This window comes from Peromyscus californicus, unplaced genomic scaffold (genome assembly GCF_007827085.1).
Source record: "Peromyscus californicus insignis strain IS unplaced genomic scaffold, ASM782708v3 Scaffold_4__1_contigs__length_199733344, whole genome shotgun sequence".
NCBI classification, from domain to species: Eukaryota; Metazoa; Chordata; class Mammalia; order Rodentia; family Cricetidae; genus Peromyscus; species Peromyscus californicus.
Genome location: NW_026294562.1, coordinates 62,845,240 through 62,865,889, shown reverse-complemented (window position 1 = coordinate 62,865,889; position 20,650 = coordinate 62,845,240). Strand labels below are relative to the sequence as shown.

At 44.7% G+C, this 20,650-nt stretch overlaps 2 protein-coding genes across 2 annotated transcripts; both read left to right on the top strand.

Annotated features, from left to right (window-relative positions):
• The first annotated feature begins 1,642 nt into the window (after nt 1-1,642).
• On the top strand, nt 1,643-2,566 carry LOC128123819 (olfactory receptor 13A1-like). Its single transcript, XM_052760120.1, has one exon. The coding sequence runs from the start codon at nt 1,643-1,645 to the stop codon at nt 2,564-2,566; it is 924 nt and encodes a 307-aa protein (XP_052616080.1).
• Nucleotides 2,567-10,910: 8,344 nt separating this feature from the next.
• On the top strand, nt 10,911-11,828 carry LOC128094353 (olfactory receptor 13G1-like). Its single transcript, XM_052712680.1, has one exon. The coding sequence runs from the start codon at nt 10,911-10,913 to the stop codon at nt 11,826-11,828; it is 918 nt and encodes a 305-aa protein (XP_052568640.1).
• The last annotated feature ends 8,822 nt before the right edge of the window (nt 11,829-20,650 follow it).

Below are 20,650 nucleotides of genomic sequence, written 5' to 3'. Positions count from 1 at the left end.
TTCCTTTGTGTGTGTGTGTGGGGGGGGGGGGCGCGGGGCAGTGATTCTCAAAAGATACTTGGTTTTGCCCTGACCTATTTCAATATTAAAAAAACAGTTACCAGAATCACTTTGCTTCACAGTTTCAGTTTGAAGCTAAGTGCTGGGCTTCTGTAGGTCTGCTTTGTGACCTATCTGGGCTGTTGATCAGTGCTGAACAGAAATCTTGCCCTGTGGCTTGGCTCTGAGGCAGATCTGGATCTCTGAGAGAGGCATGGTGGTTTCCTGTGAGTCTGGCGCAGACTTCAGGGCTCAGAGCCACCTGTGGCCCAGAGCTGCAGGCGGACAGGTACTGGGGGCTGAGATGCAGACAATAGGGATTTGGGGGCTCAACTGAGAAGCCCTGTGTGCTGTATGAGGCCATCGGGTATCTGCAGGGAATACTGACAGACCAACCTTTGCTTTTGCAGGGACAAGTATCAGTCCTGGAGACTCTATGGGTTTTTCTTGATTCTTCAGTGGGAGGAGGTACTGGTGGGGTATCAAAAGCTCGGGTCCTGCTCTCAAGCTCACCTTGTTGGAGAAAGGCCTTGATCTGTGCATTCGCAGGGGATAGGATATACTTCCTGGTTCAGGACATACCCTGGTGTGAGTTCTTCATTTCCATGTAGCCAACAGCCCACTCATGAATCTCCAGGAAGGGTCTGGGTCCACCCAGTCCCATGGAGACACAAGGGAGGAGCAGAGATTTTTTTTTTTTTTTTTACCACATGCTGATCAGTCTACCTGCTGAGAGGCCCATATGCTTGAAGAGACCTGGGTGATTAGAGATTGATTGATAGGTGTATGAGGTGTAGGGAAGACAGGCTTGAAGCTGAGTAGGGGTGTTAGCCTAGAAATTTGGGGCCTGGGTTGAAGCTGTGTCCACGTCTTTCAGGCTGTGATTCCAACCCTGGCACAACCTGACACCTTCTCTGGCAGGCACAAGCCTCCACCAGGCCCAGGGAAGGGGTGATGCCTGTCTACCTCACCGGGTTTATCATCCACAAGGAGTGGCTTAGGGTGGCCAGGAAGAAATAGACAGTTGTGGTGTTCCCAAGAGATATGTCCATTTCATTCCCCAAGAGCCAGGGCCATCTGTGCCCACTGCATGCCATGCTATAACTGTTCCATGCTCCAAACCCCTTTAGACCCCTAAGCATGCTTCCCCAGAACTGTTCTGCAGCCTGCCTCTGAGAAGCCTGGCCCACCCCTTGATAAGGCTGGTCATCTCTAGGTCCAAAAAACCTGTGCTGGAGACCAGATTGGCCCTTGGTATGCCTTAGCAGTCTCACATATATGTTAATGGGAACTCCAGGTCTGAGGATATCATAGGACATGATCAATGTCAAAGCAAACAGAGGCCACAGATTGAAACTGCCTGCCACAGACAGGTTCTGGGTCTATTGTGTGCAGAGTGGAGAGTTCAGACTACTGCACTGTGTTGAGAGATGACGTCATCCTTTTAATTATGTGCTTTCTAGAGCAACGGTGCCCATGACAAGCATTCCTAGTCGCAGATGGCTGGACCCTATGTGAAATGATGATATCTCTACACCCCGTGTCTCCTCTGCTACACCCAGCGGTGTCAAAGTGATCCCCAGGGACTCATTCTCAAACGGCGATGAACAACTACACAGCTGTGGTAGAGTTTGTCCTGCAGGGATTCTCCATGGATCCCGGCTTCCAGGTTTTCTTCTTGGCCTTTTTCTTCATTCTTTACATCCTGGCTCTGGCAGGAAACACCCTCATCATCATGGCCATCAGCCTGAATCCAAGTCTTCATACCCCCATGTACTTCTTCCTTGCAAACCTGGCCCTGTTGGACATTGTCTGCACATCCACTGTTCTTCCCAAGCTGTTGGAGGGTCTGGTGGGTAAGGGCAGCCGCATCTCTTATAAGGGATGCATGACCCAGCTCTTCTTCCTAACCTGGTTTCTGGGGGCTGAGCTGCTGCTGCTCACTGCCATGGCCTACGACCGCTACGTGGCCATCTGCCGCCCCCTGCACTACAGCATGCTGATGAGTTGGCCCGTCTGTGTCCTGCTCGCGGGCAGTGTGTGGCTCATCAGTGCGGTCAGCACATCTGTGCACACTGGCCTGATGGCACAGCTTGATTTCTGTGGCCCCAACCAAATTCGTCACTTTTTATGTGAAATCCCATCACTGCTACTGCTGTCTTGCAGCCCGACCACCCTCAACAACATCATGATTGTCATTGCAGATGTTTATTTTGGCGTGGTCAACTTCATGTTGACCATGATATCCTACAGCTTCATCATTGCCAGCATCCTGCGCATCCGCTCTGCAGAGGGCAAGAAGCGTGCCTTCTCTACCTGTTCTGCCCACCTGGTGGTGGTCACCTTGTATTACTCCACTGTGATCTATACCTATGTGCAGCCTGGCTCTGGATCCTCCTTGGAAAATGGCAAGTTGGTTGCCTTATTGTACACTGCAGTCAGCCCTACCCTGAACCCCCTCATTTACTCTCTGAGGAATAAGGATGTCAAAGTAGCCCTCAGGAAGGTGTTTCCCTGTGTCTGTTGAGGAGGTAGAAAACACTGGTGTGGCTTGATCCAGCTGTTGATGAATTAGTTGGAACATATGACTGAGAATCTGATAACGCGCCAAGGAACAGAAAGGGAATTTGTGTGACAGATGTACATGTAATGTGCCTCTCTTGGAGGAGCCACTGGCCATTTCCTTCTGTCAGTGGCATCCAGGCTTGGGGCATACTGCATGTCTATAGCCTGATGTCTCTGATGCAGGGGTTTTTGGTATCCTGTGTTGGAGAAAGTCATCCACACCCCGATATTGGACTAACTCCTCACCATATAGACTTGAGGAGAACTGTGTCTAGTGGCTTCATGGTCTCCACACCACTGAGAGGAGAGAGAACAAGCAATCTGCTTCCCATACTAGTGATGCCCAGGAAGGGGTGAGTTGACTATTCATTCCTCTTCAGCTGGGAAGCTCTGTGATCGTAGCAGAGGACGCCAGCCTTTTCTTAGTTTGGACAGAAGCCTCTGCATCGTGACTCGGAGTTCATTCTGCCTCTGGCCTCTGGATGCTGCTGTCCACAGCATCCTCCTGGACTCTCTTCTCTCCTCCAGGCGATTTGCTCTAGGCTGTGATAAACCCTGTATTATTCAGTGCTATTGGCAGCAACGTCCAAATGTCCAGCTGCCTCTGTGCCTCTCCTCCGAACCCATTGGTGTATCTGGTTTTGAAGACCTTAATTTCTTTGCTAACTGTTTGTTCATTTGGGGATTGAAGATCAGGTTACAGGAACCAGCTCTTTCCTTCTACCGAGTGGGCTCTTAGACTTGAACTCAGGTCATCAGGCTAGGCAGCAAGCGCCATTGTCTGCTGAGCCATCTCACTGGCTCTACACAATTGTTTCTGAGGTGTGTTTTCTGCCCTGTACCCAGGGTTTTAATGTTCACAGCATCTTACTGAAAGAGCTCAAGCATAGTGAATTGGACAGGATTTAGCCTGTGTGCTTATCACCACTGCTCTACTGTTGAGTTGTTGGTTGATAGATCTGTTTCCTAATTTATTTACCCATGGGTCTATCTGTTTTACTTATTTCAAAGCAAGCTGCAAACATGAATTTACCCTTCCTTAAATACGTTCATATGCATATCAGAGACCATCATTTGTTTATAGGTTTTTCTGGTTTAGAGTTCTTAAAGTAAAATTTCAGACAGTGAAATGCATGGGTTAGGGTATCATTTACTGAGTTTTGGCATATACATATAACTGTGCAACCCAAGCATCTGGAGAATGGAGATGGTAGCCTTCAAGCTAGGGTGTTTCACCTAGGACTGCTCAGCCTGTCGGGCCTGAGATCATCACTGTTCTTTCTGGAGGTCATCACTGTTCTGATATTTCAGCTATAGGTCAGTTTTGTGTGTTATAGAACTTTGTACAAATGGGATCACATAGCACACATTCTTTTGCATGTATCCTCGTTCACAGCACAGTGTTAGTTTCTGATTTATTAATTTTATTTTATGTGCACAAATGTTTTTACTTTCATGTATGTATGTGTACCACAAGCATGTCTGGTGCTGTTGGAGGTCAGAAGAGAATGTTGGAGCCCCTGGAATGGAGTTACAGATGGTTGCCAGCCACCCAGTGGGTGTGGAAATAGAACCCAGGTCATCTGTAAGTTAAGAGCAATAAGTGCTCTTAACTGCTGAGCCATCTCTCCAGCCCCACAGCAGTATTTTAAAGACTCACTCCTCTACTCATGTGTAACCAGTACTTTGTTGTTTTCTATTCTTGGTGCACACTAGATTCTATGATTACTAATGCAGCTTCCATAAATAACTGGGTGCAAGTCCTCTACTATGATTTTCTTTCTCTCCGGTAAGTGATTGTGAGTGGCATAGCAGGGGTTTCAGGGTGTGTGCCTGCTGGGTGTTGTAATGAAGTTTTCATCTGGGTTTTACCCTTCACACTCCCAGCAACAGTGAATGGGATTTCTAATTGCCTTTTATCACCACCTACATCTGTTGATAGAAAGAGGCTCAGGATTGGAAGTCTAATCATTTCTAACTTGTGCACGTCTCCTGGAAGGTTCTGTGCTGTCTCAGAGTGAAGTCCGGCTTTGGGGTTGGTCTGCACAGAGTTTTTCTTTACTACAGAGGGGCCGTTCTACAAACTCCTTCATAACTACCTCTCCACATTTTTGTTCTAATTTCATTTTCACCAACACCCCTTTTGATTTCTTATTTGATGTGTTACTTAGGGAGGCATTACTTAATTTCTAAATATTTAGTTATTTCCCAGCTGGCTCTGTTGCTGACTGCAAGGAATCACTGAGTTGGTTTGGTCTAGCTACCATGAGAGGCATGTGTCATAGAACAGATGGTTCTCTCCTGCCCGCCTATTCCTGAATAACCACTCAGAGGCTTAATAATTATAAATGCTCAGCCAGTACCTCAGGCTTATTACTAACTATCTCTTCTACTTAAATTAACCCATAATTCTTATCTATGTTTAGCCATGTGGCTTGGTAACTTTTCTCAGTATGACATTCTCATCTTGCTTCCTCTGCATCTATCTGGCTGATGACTCCTGACTCCACCTTTCTCTTCCTAGCATTCTTAGTTTAGTCGCCCACCTATACTTCCTGCCTGGCTACTGGCCAGTTAGCATTTTATTAAACTAATTTGAGTGACATATCTTTACAGTGTACAAGAGGATTATTCCACAGCACATAGGTTTCTCAGATTAGAGTCTGTGGCTCCTGGGCACTGTGTGCCTTTCAGTTCCTGAGAAACTGAGGCACTCCCTCAGGCAGTGAAGCATTCAGTCTGCCTTCTGTTTTTCTGTGTTCCCTAGAAATCAGTGAAGCATACAGAAGCTTGACAGAACTATCTGTCTTAGACAGCAATCCTGAGTACTCTATATAGCTTGCAAATGTCATTGTATCCTGGCAATTACACTTGTATTCTTCCTGGAAACCACCAATGTATTCTGTTTCTGATAAGGAGATAAAAGTCTGATATTGCTTGGTTAATCTTTATAAGTCTTTATTGCTTGCAACAAACTTGTCTCAGCCTCAGTCTTGCTGAGACCTCTCCATCCTGACCTGATTTTTATTTCTCACTGATCTTATCAGGAAACCCTGGATTAGTAAATAAGTGCTGGCACTTGCAGTTGACTTTAATTCTGCAACATACTTTATATCATTTAAACTTGTTGAGACTTGTTTTATGGCCTAGTACAGGGTAAAAGTCCCAAGGGGCCTCAAAAAGACCCTGCATCCTGCTGTGGTTGCAGAGGAGAGTGGGGGCTAGCACTATAGAGGTCTCACTAGTCCTCACTGACATCTGTCTCCTAGTTCTGTTTATTACTGAGAGGACCAAACTATCACACTGTAATAAACCAGTTTACCTTTTCTTGTAGTTATATCGGTATTCTTCATGTGATTAAAAGCTGTACTCCTAGATAAGTTTTTCTGTCACAATGACTGCTTCTAGCTCTATTTTAGCCCGTTTTTTTAAATCATAAAATAAGTCTCTTTATTCATGCTACTAACTTTTGCTCTGAGATTGACACTGTATGAAAACAGTTAGTTGCTCCAGTTTTCATAGGACTGTTAGTGTGGTGTATTTTTTCATTATTTTGCTTTCAGCCTAATTGTATCTCTATATTTTAAGTATATATTTTTGTAGGCAACATGAATGGCTATGCTTTTGTAGTTTATTTATGCTTTACTCTGCAAACCTGAAAAAATGTACAGTGGTTAATTTAGATATTCTGACTGTATTTCCTGTGGCTATTTCATCTTCATTTTTGAAAGGTAATTTTGCTGTGTATAGAAATCTGGGTGACATTTTTTCCTTCAGTACTCAAAAGTTGTTGCTTTTTTCCTGTTACCTTTTGTCCTAATAAGAAACCTTACTTTATCTGTGTTCTTCTGTATATGACATGTGATATAAGAACCTTAAGACAAGAGTATATGGTGTTGTTCTGTATGGTAGGCTCTCCCATGTGAGTACTAACAAGGCAAGACACTCTTTAGCTTCTGAGACCAGACAAGTTTGAGTGTGCCGAGGGAAGTATGGTAGTAGACTGGACTGAATATATGCTACAGGAGACGTGGTGTGACTTTCCTGAAGAGACTGTTAAAGCATCATCTACATATTCCAAATACTCAAAGGACTGACAGACCAAAGGAAGATTCTGTCAAGTCAAGCTTGGTGAATTCATGATTCTATGGGCAGCTGCATTAATCAAAAGTCCCACCCCCGCTCATTTTTAGTATCTGTATACCTTAGCATTTGTAAGCTTTTGTACAAATGGACAGGAAAGAATGGTGCTTGGATTCTCAGGAGAACATCTCGTGACCTCTGTTCTCCAGTGGAGAATGTCAACAACCCCATCACCATTACCATAGATCTCCCTCCATGCTCTATTGTTCTGATTATTTCATTGCCATTACTGTAGACCAGGGTCTCCTATGGGCCATGAAAGCCACCTTGCTTCAGGGTGGCAACGGATGTGTCAGGCCATACTGCAGGAGGTCATACTTGCTGGGTGGAGCCATCGTATAATAGCTGGAAAGTTGGGGTCCCTTCTTGGGTTCCAAGTCTTATTAGTACATCGCTTAAGAGCTGACTCCCAGGGAAGAGCAAGGACAACTTATTAGAGCAGAAGAGAAAAGCCTGAGGTTCAGACAAGCTGTAAATCTTGCAGCTGCCCAGAGGAAACTGATGGGGACAGGAAGGTGGGATGAAGCCATTCTGTTTGAAATAAAACAACAAAACCACCTCAGAGGTCAGCCACATGGCTAGGGGGATTGTTTAGAAAGAAAGGAAGAAGGCCTAAAGTGTTAGGGAATTAAAATCCAGGGCAAGCAGCTCTAAATCTAGTGGCTGCCCTGGAGAAAAAGAATGGAGAAAAGAAAGGAAAAATAGCCCATGTATGAAAATCAGCGTGAAGGAAGGTCTGTCATGTGGCAGCAGACAGCCACAAGATGGGCAGCAGAGGTTGAGAGAGAGAGACAGAGAGTAAGGAAGCCTGAAAGTGTTAGGGAGTTTAAAGGCATATTTATGCTCTGTTCAGCACCTGAAAGGAAAAGACAGGAGAAAAGAAAAGGAATAGTTCTGTCCCTTGGAATCAGGACTCAGAAAGGCCGCAGACCCAGCCAAGTCTCATGGCAGCCTCCATGGGCTGCACTAGGGGACAGACTCTTAGGACAGGAAGTACACCAAGGTGAACCCACCTTTCTAAGGGTGACACCCCCCTCCCCAACACCACCTAGCCAGGTCCTTGACCTGGTCAGCTGGATTAACACCCAAGGGAGGCGACAAGGGCATGTCTCCACCTAGAGGCAGATTTCATTTTTACTATGGCAGGCTCTGTTTGGACTGTGGATTTGAAACCAACTCCTAGCCAGTTCCCTGGGTGGCGATGGTGCATCCTGGGCACAGAGAGCTGGCAAGAAGAGGGCAGGCTGATTTCTGATTCATCTCCTTCTTGCAGTGATTAGGGCCAGCTCTGAACACTTCATCTCCTGTCTTCTCTCTCATTAACACAAGCATGCCATGAAAAGCCAATGCCCAAATGGTTTCCTCTAAGTAGCATGGACAGAGATTGTTCAATTAAAAAAAGGCTATGACATAAATACAAAAAACTCCTCATGGGCTTATGTACTGAGGTCTTGTAACTAGCTGATGGGCTTTTGTGAAGTATCTGATAATGCATCTTGGTCTCAACATACAATGACATGGTATTGGGGGTTCAGTCCTAGCCTTGATCACAGATCTAGAAGGAAGCTGAGCATTTGGAAGGAATAACTAAAGCTTGTGTACACAATGCGATCTCCCCCTCACTGTGCTGGCCATGCCTCACGTTGGCTTGGAGGGTGGGGTGGACCCTGCTGAGGTAAGCCCAGCACTGTTTCCTGAGATTGTTTGACCACATAGATGGCCGGACCACAGGCTGGAATTGTGTGCACTGGGGCACAGGATTCAGTGTATGCATGTCAGTAATTGTTGGTAGTGTGGAGAATGTGGAGTAGGCAGAAGCAGGGAAGGGCTGGAGGAAGGTGATGGACTAATACACTAGTTTTTATTCCTACAAGCAGCTACAAGGTGTGATTGTGCCCATGAATCCAAGAAGACAATTAAGGCATGAATTCGATTACTGAGGCAAGATGAGTTTATGTCAAGATCCAGTCCCAACCTGGAGAGGCGCCCTGGCTAGCCCAGATGTCCACTCCAGGCCAGTAGGTTGCCATGACAATAGAAGAACCAGCTAGCCATGTTGCAACATAAACTGGTTTGAGTCCCTGAAGAGCCACTGAAGCGATGTGACCTTTCTGGGATTGGGGCAGCCTCCTAGACCCAGACCAACACTAGTACAGTACCATTTGCTAAGGTCAGGATGACTTCTGGTCTGGGATGAGATGTTATTGTGCTTAGGCGAAGTTTCTTCTTGTTCACTGGGGGAGGAAAATGGACACCAAAGAGCAGAATTCTGACAACTACACCAGCCTGAGGACCTTATCCACTTAGAGCAGAGAAAACTGTGTGGTGAGCTGTCACAATCTGTGCCAGAGGACTGGGAAAGTGCTCTGGCCTTGGCCTCTCAAGTGTTTATATCTGGAATGAGGGACTCTTTGAGATTGGAAGAACTTGTGGTTTGGGGAGAGAACTGGCTCAAGGCACAAACATCTCATCTGCCTGAGTGTCCCCTTTAGCCTCTGCTGTCACTGGTGATGTTGGCAGACAGCAAGTCCCTGGGAGGCAGGGCAGAGAAGCAGCCCTTGGGTAAGGGGTCCTACCAAGTGTGTGCTGCATTGCCTGAGAAGAGGCTTGGTCATGTCCCCAGCCAGTCCTGCTCAAGAAGCCAGTGTGGTTCTGCCTAATTGGCCCCTCAGGGCCTGATTTCTCCCTGTGAGCACTTGTCTCTTCTGTTATAGAGGATGCAGGGCCCCTGGTCCTCACACAGACATCCTAATGTCCCCTCTTTACTTAGAGATGTCATCATATGCTCTTAAAATGTTTTAAACTTAATCTAGTCCTAATGAAGTGAGAGAGACAGAGAGACAAAGATAGAGACAGAGAGAGAGAAAGACAGAGAGAGAGAGAGAGAGAGAGAGAGAGAGAGAGAGAGAGAGAGAGAGAGAGAGGTGCTAAGAAGCAAATTTCTGGAGAGGATGCCTGGGAAGATTCATTCTACATGCTTATCATGTGAGTTTTGTACTGTCTCTCTGCTTATCTTTGCCTCACTGTCTTCCTGTCCCTCTGCTTATGTCTCTGTCCTCCTATTTCTCTATCTTTCTATCCCCACATCTTTTTCTTTTTTTCCTTGTACCCACGTCACAGATCTCACGTTGAACTACATAGCATCTCTTGTGATAGGGGAAACACACCATGATGTGATGTGGTCTGCTACCTTCTGGCCACCCCTACAGGGACACAGTGTTGTAACATTCAGGTCATCCACTTTCCAAACATTGTCTGAGGCAGATAGGAGAGTTGAGGTCTAAGCCCAAGCCAAGAAATAGTTTCTTACAATGCTAGCTGTATAAAGGCACATATGCTCTTGAAAATAACAATGCTCTTTAAAAATGAAGATAATCTAGTAGATTATATTTGCAAATGTAAACTTTGAGCTCCAGTACTCCTAAATTTAAGGAACAGTTTACATGAGAAGTCACACAGTCTGCTCTTTCCTTATCACTTGGAAGTTGGCACTTTGCATCCAGGCACACTCTGTTCAAGGCTTTTCTAAACTCAGCTGCAGTTTTAACTCAGGCAAGTGTGTGGCTGCCTGGGGTAGGGGTGAGACAGGGCTCAGTCCTGCCTGGTGCCCTAATGCGGAGCCCTTGACCCCCAGCTCCAGTGACACACAGATGAATGACTGACGTTGGTATAGGTGAGTGTACTGGTCACCCTTGAAGACCGTGGTTGATGATGTCTTATATGACCAGGTGAGGGACACCTGCCTTCTTCCTCATTCCTCCCCACCCCCACCCACTGTCTGAGCCCTTGAACAGAGGGAACTGCAGCTCTCCCTGCTACCAGGACACACAGTCTTCCACCTCTTGGGTTTTCCTGGCCATGCTCCATGCTCCCTGAAGTCTGGGGAAAGGATCCTCCCAATGGAGAAATACACTGAGTCCCAAGGTTTATGAGCGGACACATCAGTCTCCTGGAAGTCCTACATCTAGAAAGATACCTGCAGCATTGGGTGGCACATTGCTCTGTTTTTATCCCAGGCAGTCTGAGATTTGGATGGGCCTCAACACTCCTGGTGTGAGTCGTTAGCACAAACTGGGACTGGAGCATGTATTTCCTCTTCAGACACTATCAGAGCTGCCACAAAAAAACTCACTGCTCCTGCATCCTGAGGCCTCTCCAGCTTTATGATGAATGGGACGCTGGTCACTGAGTTCCTCATCCTGGGATTCTCAGAAATGCCTCATCTTCAGGTACCACTTTTCCTCAGCTTCCTCTGCCTCTACACAGCTGCCATCTCAGGAAACCTTCTCATTATGGTGACAATCAGTGCCAGCCCAGCCTTACATACCCCAATGTACTTTTTCCTGGTCAACTTGGCTGTGGTGGACATCCTCTGTACCTCCACCATCCTGCCCAAGCTACTGGACAGCATGGTCGGGGGGAGGACCATCTCTTATGGGGGCTGCATGGCCCAGCTCTTCTTCTTCACATGGTCACTGGGGGCAGAGCTTCTGCTCTTCTCAGCTATGGCCTATGACCGCTTTGTGGCCATCTGCTGTCCCCTGCACTATAGTGCCTGGATGGGCCCCAGGGTGTGTGCATTCCTGGCTGGCCTTGTCTGGGCCATCAGCCTGATGAACACCAGTGTGCACACAAGCCTGATGCTGCGTCTACCATTCTGCAGCTCCAATGTCATAGAGCACTTCTTCTGTGAGATCCCTCCACTGTTGAAGCTCTCCTGTGCTCCCACACAACTGAATGAAGCCATGGCCTTTGCTGCAGACGTGTTCCTGGCTGTAGGGAACTTCTCTGTGACCATCCTCTCTTATGGCTTTATTGTGGCCAGCATCCTGAGGATCCGCTCTGCTGAGGGCAAGCGGCGTGCCTTTTCTACCTGCTCTGCACACCTCATCGTGGTTACCATGTACTACTCCACTGTCATCTACACCTACATCCGCCCTTCATCCAGCTACTCACTCAGCAAGGACAAGGTGGTGTCTGTCATCTACACCTCGGTGGCACCCACCTTGAACCCCCTCATCTACACTCTGAGGAACAAGGATGTCAAAGTTGCTCTTAGGAGACTTCTGTCCTGCTGCTGAGCCGGTGCCGGCACCACTGCCTTCAGCTCTGCTCTACTGGGGGGTCACAGGTTTGGTCGAGGTCCCTGTTCCTTTTCCTGAGGACACACCTGCCAATCCAGAAGGGGCAATTCTTTGACTGCTTCACTTCACAGAGAAGTCCTGGGACCTGCACATGGTACCCTGTAGGATCGTAGAGTTTCCATGAGACTATGAACATCAACAGTTAAGTGAATCCTCCATAATATCAAATGTGGGTGTAGCCTATTCCTGCTGCAGTCACATGAGCCAGGAGCCTTGGGTTGACACTGCTGTGTACCCCTTTCTCTTTCTACCCCCAAAGCTACTCAGCCCTGGTTGTGGCTGGCATACAGGTAGGGAACCTGAGAATGCAAGGGGGCCTGGTCATTTGAGGATAATTGATCGTTCTTGTTAGTGAAATATCTGAACAACTGATTTCCTTCCACTTTTTAGTATACCTCTGAAAGAGATTTTTCAGGGAGACTCTTGTCATGCTGTGGGCATGCTGTGACATTGTGTGATGAGAGAAAGCCTGCTTTTGCCTTCCATCCTGTCCAATGTGAACCACCAATGCTAGTCAGCAGCTTCCCTGTCAACACTACCACTCACCCAGGAGGGTTCCAGCAGCAGACAGTTTGCTAGCAGCAAAAGGTTTCATGGAGTCCTGGGCCTGACCATTCCTACTGTGGAGTAATCTAGCTGGACTGGTGTACGCTTGGGAGCTTGCTGGTTTGGAGGGTGTGGCCAGAAAGGGAACTATGAGAGGGAACACAGCTGTTGTCCTTCAGGGGCTGCTGACTTTTGGAGCAAATCCAGAGACCTTTGATGCCCTACCCAAATCTTCACTTCTGGCCTGGGTTGTCTCAAGATCATGGACTAACTCTGGTGGCCTTTTGACCCCTCTGTCTGCTCCTGGTTGACCTGTGTTCCTTCCAATGGTTGCTTTTTATTTCTCCTTTCAATGCTGATTAATTAGTTAATTTTTGAAAATTTATTTCCAAGTGACATATGTGTATAGTATTTTTATCATTTCCCCTCCTCCTTTCAACCCTTCCTATGTCCTCCTACTTCCTTTCCACTTCATGGCCCCTTTTTCTTGATTATTATCATTGTTACATATATATGAATAAATATGTAAATACAATCTGTTGTGCATTAATGTTTCTGATATTTATATGTGTTTAGAGCTGACCTCTTGGTCCTGGATAACCAATTATGGGGCTAGTCCATGGGGAAGACTGATTCTCCCTCTCAGAAGTCACTAACTGCCTACAGCTCCTCAGATTTCTGCCTTCCATGTTAGCATGTCAACTGGTGCTGTCATTGTTCAGGTCTTGTTTATGTAACCATATTCTTTTTTTGTTTTTTGTTGTTTTTTTTTTTTTTTTTTTTTTTGAAGCAGAGTTTCTCTGTGTAGCTTTGGCGTCTTTCCTGGAACTCACTTTGTAGCCCAGGCTGGCCTCGAACTCACAGAGAACTGCTTGCCTCTGCCTCCAGAGTGCTGGGATTAAAGTTGTGTGCCACCACCACCTGGCTATGTAACCATAGTCTTGAGGTTTCATGGATACAGCTTCCCTAACATATATAGAAGACACAATATTGCAACAGAAACCTTGGTCCTCTGGGTCTTAATTTTGCCACTCCCTCCTCCCTGCTGTTCCTTGAGACTTAGGTGTGGAGGTTGTGTTGTATCTGTGATGCACATTAGGGCTAGGCAACTCACAGTTAGCTGTTCTCTGCCTTTTGATCAGTTATGGGCTTCTATAATGGTCTCTGTCTGCTACAAAATGAAGCTTTGATGAGGGGTGAGAGCTACACCTATCTGTGGATATAAGGATAAGTATGAAGAATGCAGTTAGAGCTTACATTGGTTTGTGAAAGTGGCAATGGAAGGTTCTCCTCTGTGTCTGTGACCTGTCCCACCACAGGTAGTTAACTGGGTTTACAGTACCAGGCATGAATTCTGTTCTACTGAGTGGGCTGTAAGTCCAATCAGACCGCTGTTGGTTACTGCCAAGATGTAATTGTACCTTTAGGAATATCTTGTCATGCTACTCACTGTTATGGCTCGTAGGTACCACAGTGGGAGAGATACTGATCACTTTTCTTCCTTGGCAGCCTGTATATCACCTTCTGGTACTATGAAAGTTAGTCCTCATGGAGGAGGCTTCTGGGTGAGATACAACTGGATCCCTCCAAATCTTGTATCTGATGTGTATGATGTCTTCATCCATAGGGACTTACCCTCCAATTCTGATGGGCAACCCAGGGCAACAGCAACAGCCTATAGTGTTTTGGAAGATGCTTGCACTTCCCTGGCTGTCAACTCAAAAATTTTCCTGAACATGGAACTGTTGTTTGTTACATAGTCATTGGCTCTTAGGAAGATATTAACATCCCGCCTGGTATAAGTCCATTTAAACTCTATATCAAATATATAGCTTCAGATATCCTAAGTTCGATTTCTTCCTCCTCCCTGTCTCTCCCTCTGTAATGCCTTTCCTCTGCCTTGTCCACTTAAAAACATCTTCCCACAATTTTGGTTATTCTCTTCATGCAGATTATTGGCTTTTGTTAGCAAGACGATGTCTTGTTCTTCTTATTTCTGCTCTAGGCACAGGTCAGGTACCCAGCATACATCAAGGGACTGCCACAACAAACAAGGGATATAATGATTATTTCCACCAATTAGATCATTACACATAAATTTCGAAGAGCCAGTCAGATAATCGAAGGAACAATTCATTATTTTTTTTCTTCAATCTGAATCGTCATGTTCCTGTGGAAAGTGTCAAGGTGTTTTTGAATGGTACTGATGGAAGAATGTGGAATTTGAACTTGGAGTCTCTGAAGTTTGTGAACGACACCTATGGGTGTTTTGTCAGTGGAGACTTGACGAGACCAGTCTGGTGACATCGAGAGTTTAGACTTCTAAGGATGCTGCTGTGCCTGACTTGCTGCTCTGATCTCGGTGGGAAAGAAACCACAGGAAGTGCTTTCAGAGGTAATTCTGAATACAGAAGTCCATTGGGATGTGGTCCCTACAATATCACTCTGCTAGGGTGCATATCCACGCCAAGCATGGGGACGCAGCTCAGGGATCCCCAAGAGGCATACACTTGTAACTCCTGGTTTCGTTGCTTTTCACTTTGTCATCCCCTGAGTAACACAGGACATTTTCATTACAAGTACATGCTATAGTCTAGTGAAATTAGAAAACATAGCTATGTGTGCGGGAGAAATTGGAAAATATTTGCAATTGCATATGGATACAGCCCTTGCGTATGTTCCCCTCTCAGTCCTTTTTATGTTATGATCATCTGCTGTTTTTAAAGTTCTATGTTGTGGGGTTCATGTAGGTGATCTGCAATGGCTAATATTCTACAGGACAGGTAGGTTTAGGAGAGAAGATACTGGCTTGATCATTCATAATGTTGGTAATTTTGTGATGAGATCTTGGCATGTGGACTTGTTTTGCTAGTTCTGATTGAGCAGAAGACAGGCAAGTTTGGCCTAGGCATCAGAAATGACTTGGGTGGAATGAAGTCAGGTGGACAGAGAGCACCGACTTGGTGTACAGAATGTGCTTTCTGATCCAAGACTGGGGTGTGTGGAAAGTTTGGACATGGCAGGGGAGGGGCTTGTGGATTGGGGGATAGGCATGGAGAGTTTTGTACAAAGCCTAAAAATGGATTGTGATGCAAGCAGGAGTGGCCAGACTAGGCCAGGGCACTGGATGTGGGACCTGGTCTAGATCTGGTGGGTTGAGGAGAAAGTTTGAATGGGAAGGTCGGGGAGACTTATGGGGCTAGAAAGAGAGGGCAGGCATCTAGATGTGCCATTTAGAACTTAGTGCTACCCCACAGGCATTATGGAGGAGAAAGTAGAAGTCTGGCTGGGCATAGGGTTTGTGTTTGTCACCATGTGCCTTGTTTTTAAAGTCACTGAATCTATGTAGTGCTGTGTCTATGGGCACAGGCTAGAATCATCTACTAGAGCACACATAGCCTCTCCAGGATCACATCCCTGAAGAAAAATGGCTCTCGCCCACCAGTACCCATCAATTTCCAAAGCTCCTCAGCTGGGAATAAGTCTTTATGAGCTCTTTGCCTTTTCATGCTGGGATTTTGGCTGTGTTGATCTTTCCCAGACCTTGAGCATGCAGTCACAACTGCTGTGAGTTCAAGGTTGCCACAGCCCTGTCTCTCTGGGTAAATGCTGCTTCCCTGCAAATATCTACTACCTTCGGCTCTTACAATCTTTTTGTTCCCTCTTCCAAAATGTTTTCTTGGTCTTGGTGTGTGTTTGTGTGTGTATGGTGTGTATGGAGTGTAAATAGTTTTCAGCTGAATATTACTCCACAGTCTCTTGGTCTCTGCATGTCAACCAGCCATGGGTCTCTACTAATTGCCATCTATTGCAAAAAGAAGCTTCTCTGATGAGAGTTGAAATATGCTATAATCTATGTGTATAAAACTAAGACCTTGGGGGGCAGCTATGTCTACTTAAATAAAATAATAATATTAGATTCTCCCCAAAGACAGAGTTTTGCTCTAATTAAGAGTATTAGGTATGAGTTCCATCCTGTGTAGTGGGTCATAAATCCAATCATAAAGTGGTTGGTTACTTGTACAACATTAATGTCATGATCTCACCAATGGATGTCTTGCCTGGACATTCATCATTGTAGCTCACAGAGTTCTAAGCTAGGTAAGACGTTTGTTTTTCTTCCCTGACAGCATCATAGAAACTTCTAGCACCTTGAAAGCTAGCCAGTAGGGATAAAGTTTCTAGGTCAGTACCACCTCCATTTCTCCATGTCCAGTGACTCACACATACTGTATTTGGTAATAGGGTCCATCAAGTTCTGGATGGTAATCAAGAGCAATGACAATATCCTATTGTTTGGATAGTTACGGGACCCCACTGACCAACAACCTGAAAAGAGATTACTCCATACCCAGAACTGGGCTTTTTCATTTGTAAACCTACGGTATCTGTGAGAAGCATTACCTCTCTGCTATAAAGTATCTCCATTTGAACACCTTTTGTGTGTGTGTGTGTGTGTGTGTGTGTGTGTGTGTGTGTGTGTGTGTCCATATTTTGGGAAATTTCTGCTGTAGTATGTTTCTGTATGGCTTTTTCCAACATCTTCGTTGTTAGATATCCTTCCCCACACTCCCTCTTCTCCCTGGTCCTCTCATACCTCCACCCTGTTTAAGCTTCCTTTTCCATTACTTCTGCTTCCTCTTCCATATTATGTTCATTCTTACCCCTCTTTACCCCATGCCCCCTAACTGGTTCCCTGACTTCTTTGAGTATTCTAATTTAAGTAGATATAGATATTCATTCAAAGATGACATCCATCTATGAGAGAAAACATGTGGTATTTGTATTTCTGGTCTCTATCACTTTACTAAAATTTATTATTTCCAATTCATCCATTTACCTGCAAATTTCATAATTTTGTTTTTCTTTCTAGTTTAAGAATATTCCATTGTACATATGTGCCATGTCTTCACTATTTATTGGCCCATTGATGGACATCTTGGCTGTTTATATATCTCAAGAATTTTTATTTCTTCATTTGAGAATTCACAATTTAGTTACATACCCCATTTTTTTCCTTTTAGGATCATAATATAATTACAACATTTCTCCCTTCCTGTTCCTCCCCTCAAACTACCACAGATCCTTCCTACTCTCCTTCAAACTCATGGCCTCTTTTTTCATTAATTGTTATTACATGATATATGTCTATTATATAATATGTTATATATAATATAGCATATATGCATATTACTAAATATAATCTGTTCAGTCTGTATAACATTACTTATATGCGTGTTTTCAGGATTGGCCATTTGACACTGGACAACCAGCTGATGTGGTCTTTCTGGTCCCAGCATCTTAGGCAGCATAGAGAATGTGCAGTCAATGTCCATGATGGCCAGATCACACAGAAAAAGGGACATGAGGCTATGAAGCCCCATGATGGAGTTGACTAAAACAATGATCACAGTATTTCCCATGAGTGACAGTCAGTATCCAGGGATAAGAAGTAGCTGGTTAGGAGAAGTGACAAACTGGGGTGCTCTGAGAACCCTTGTAGCAGACACTCAGTCAGCAGTGTCTGGTTGGAGCTCAACATCAGTATGAACTGTACCCAACACGCTGTGAAGTCTGCAGGAATCTGAAAAGATCACAGGTCATGATTACCAAGTCTGGTTTTCGTACTTGATCACTTCAAAACTTACCCTGCTGTCAGAAAGATGAGGAGTGTCTGTGTTTGATTGATGGCATCATTTACTCACAGAATTTCTCTCCTTAGTTTCTTCTTGGATGATCAGTCTTTTGGAGAGAGTGGGGTGTTGAAGCCACCCATTATAGGTGTGTGAGGGTCAATATGTGACCTTAGCTGTAGCAGTGTTATGTTTATGAACTTGGGTGCCCTTGTTCTTTGTGCATGAATGTTTAGGACTGCAGTAACCTGTTGGTGGGTTTTTCATTTTGTGGGTATGTAGTGTCCTTCCCTATGTCTTCTGATCAGTTTTTGTTTGAAATCTGGCTTTCTTCTTGTGTCCATGGCTTGGAATATCTTTTTCCGCCCTTTTATCCTGACATGATGCCTATCCTTAATAATAAGGTGTTGCTTTGATACAACAAATGGATGGATACTGTTTTCTAATCTAATATGTTGGTTTGTGTCTTTTTAGGGGAGCGAGACCATTGATGCTGAGAGTTATCAATGAGCACAGTTTGTTGTTTCCTGTTTTTTTGTTGGTATGGCATAGGTTGCCCCCCAACTTTTGATTTGATATCTGGGATCATTTGTTCCTTGCATTTTCTTGAGTGTGGTTAACCTCTTCAGACTGAACTTTTCCTACTAGTGCCTTCTATAGAGCTGGATTAGTACATAGACACTACTTAAATTTGGTTTTTATCATGGAATGCCATTCTTTCTCCATCAATTATTATTGAAAGTTTTGTTGGGCGTAGTAGTATATGATGGCATCTGTGATCTCTCAGAGTTTATAGAACATCTGTCCAGGCCTTTCTGGCTTTTAGAGTTTCTGTTAGAAATCAGGTGTTATTTTGATGGGTCTGCCTTTGTATGTTACTTGATCTTTTTCCTTCATAACTTTTAATATTCTTTTTTCATTTTGTACATTTAGTGTTTTGATTATTATGTGTAATGGGGAATTTCTTTTATGGTCCAGTCTATTTGGTGTTATATATGGTTCTTGTACCTTGATTGGCACCTTCTTCTTTAGGTTAGGGAAATTTTTTCTGTATGATTTTATTGAAAATGTTTTCTGTATCTTGGACCTGGGTTTCTTCTTCCTATTCTATTCTTATTCTTCATAGATTTGGTCTTTCCATAGAGTCCCAGATTACCTGGATATGTTATATCTGGATTTTTCTACACTCAATATTTTGACTGAGGTGTCCATTTCTTCTATTTTGTCTTCAATGCCTGAGATTCTCTCGTCCGTTTCTTGTACTTCCGGTGAGGCTTAACTTTGAGGGGTTTTTGTTTGTTTGTTTGACTTGCCAAATCTTTCATTCCAGTTTTGCCTCAGTTTGAGTTTTCTTTAGTGATTGTTTGTGTTTTCACAGATTTCAGTAAGGAATTTATTCCCTATCCTCATTAAGATCGCTGAAAATATTCATAATAACTGTTTTGGTGTCCTCGTCTTCTGCTTCAGCTGTATTGCATTTCTCAGGATCTAATTGGGCTTACTGGGATCTGGTGGAAACACAATGTCCTTGGTGTTAATAATTGCATGATTGTGCTGGTGTTCAGACATCTGTGTTTGGGATAATTGTGATTCTGTAGCTTACACAGCAGTCATGAAACTAATAACAGAAGGAGAGGTACAAACTATGACTTAAAGATGAAGCAAACAGTGTGAAAGAAACCAACAGGTGAAATGGGTCAAGGTCAACGATGCACAGGTGGTAATCTTTTGTGTCACCTCAACTGGATCCAGAATCACTTAGGAGATCACTGAGGGACACTTCTGTCCATACAGGTGAGAGTGTTTCCAGAAGGATTCACTGAAGGAGGGGATCCACTCTCTATGTGGGCAGCACCATCTCAGGGACTGGGGATTGGAAGGAAGGACTAAAAGAAAAAGGAGAAAGCCAGTTGAACACAGGTTCTCCCCTAATATGTGTTCTGAGCCACCACAATGTAAGGAAGCTTCTCCACCACATTCTCACACTGCCACGAGTCCCTGCCTTACAATAGGCCAAAACAAAGAGCCAAGTGCCCATGGACTGAGTCCTCTGAAAGCATGAGACAGAACAAACGTTTTGAAAAGGTATTTTGCCCACAAGGATGAAGAGCTAATTAATACAACATACCTGATTTGCATCACAAGTCCTGCTGTGGTACAGCATTTAAGAAGAATAAGGAAGTAAGTTGATGAAGGATGTGTTCAGTCTGAAAAGGATGCAGCATCATCTCAGCAGCAGTTGCTGCAGATGCTACCCTTTCTCCTTTCTCCACTCAGTTGTCTTCCCACCGAATCTTAGCAGTGGTCTCAGATGTAATTACCCTTTCTCTTCCTGTCCTACTCTTCCTTTCTGTTCTCAATGAGTTTTGAGAGATCCAGCCAGGACCAGATGGTCAACACATGTGTGTGTGTGTGTGTGTGTGTGTGTGTGTGTGTGTGTGTGTGTGTGTGTGTGTGTGTATGTGTGTGTGTGTGTGTGTGCTTTTTTTGTGCCTTATTGGCATTTGTTTATTTTGATTTTCAGTTTTTGTTTATTTGAGAAACTGAGATGGGGATGGGGGAGAACATGATATTGGTTTA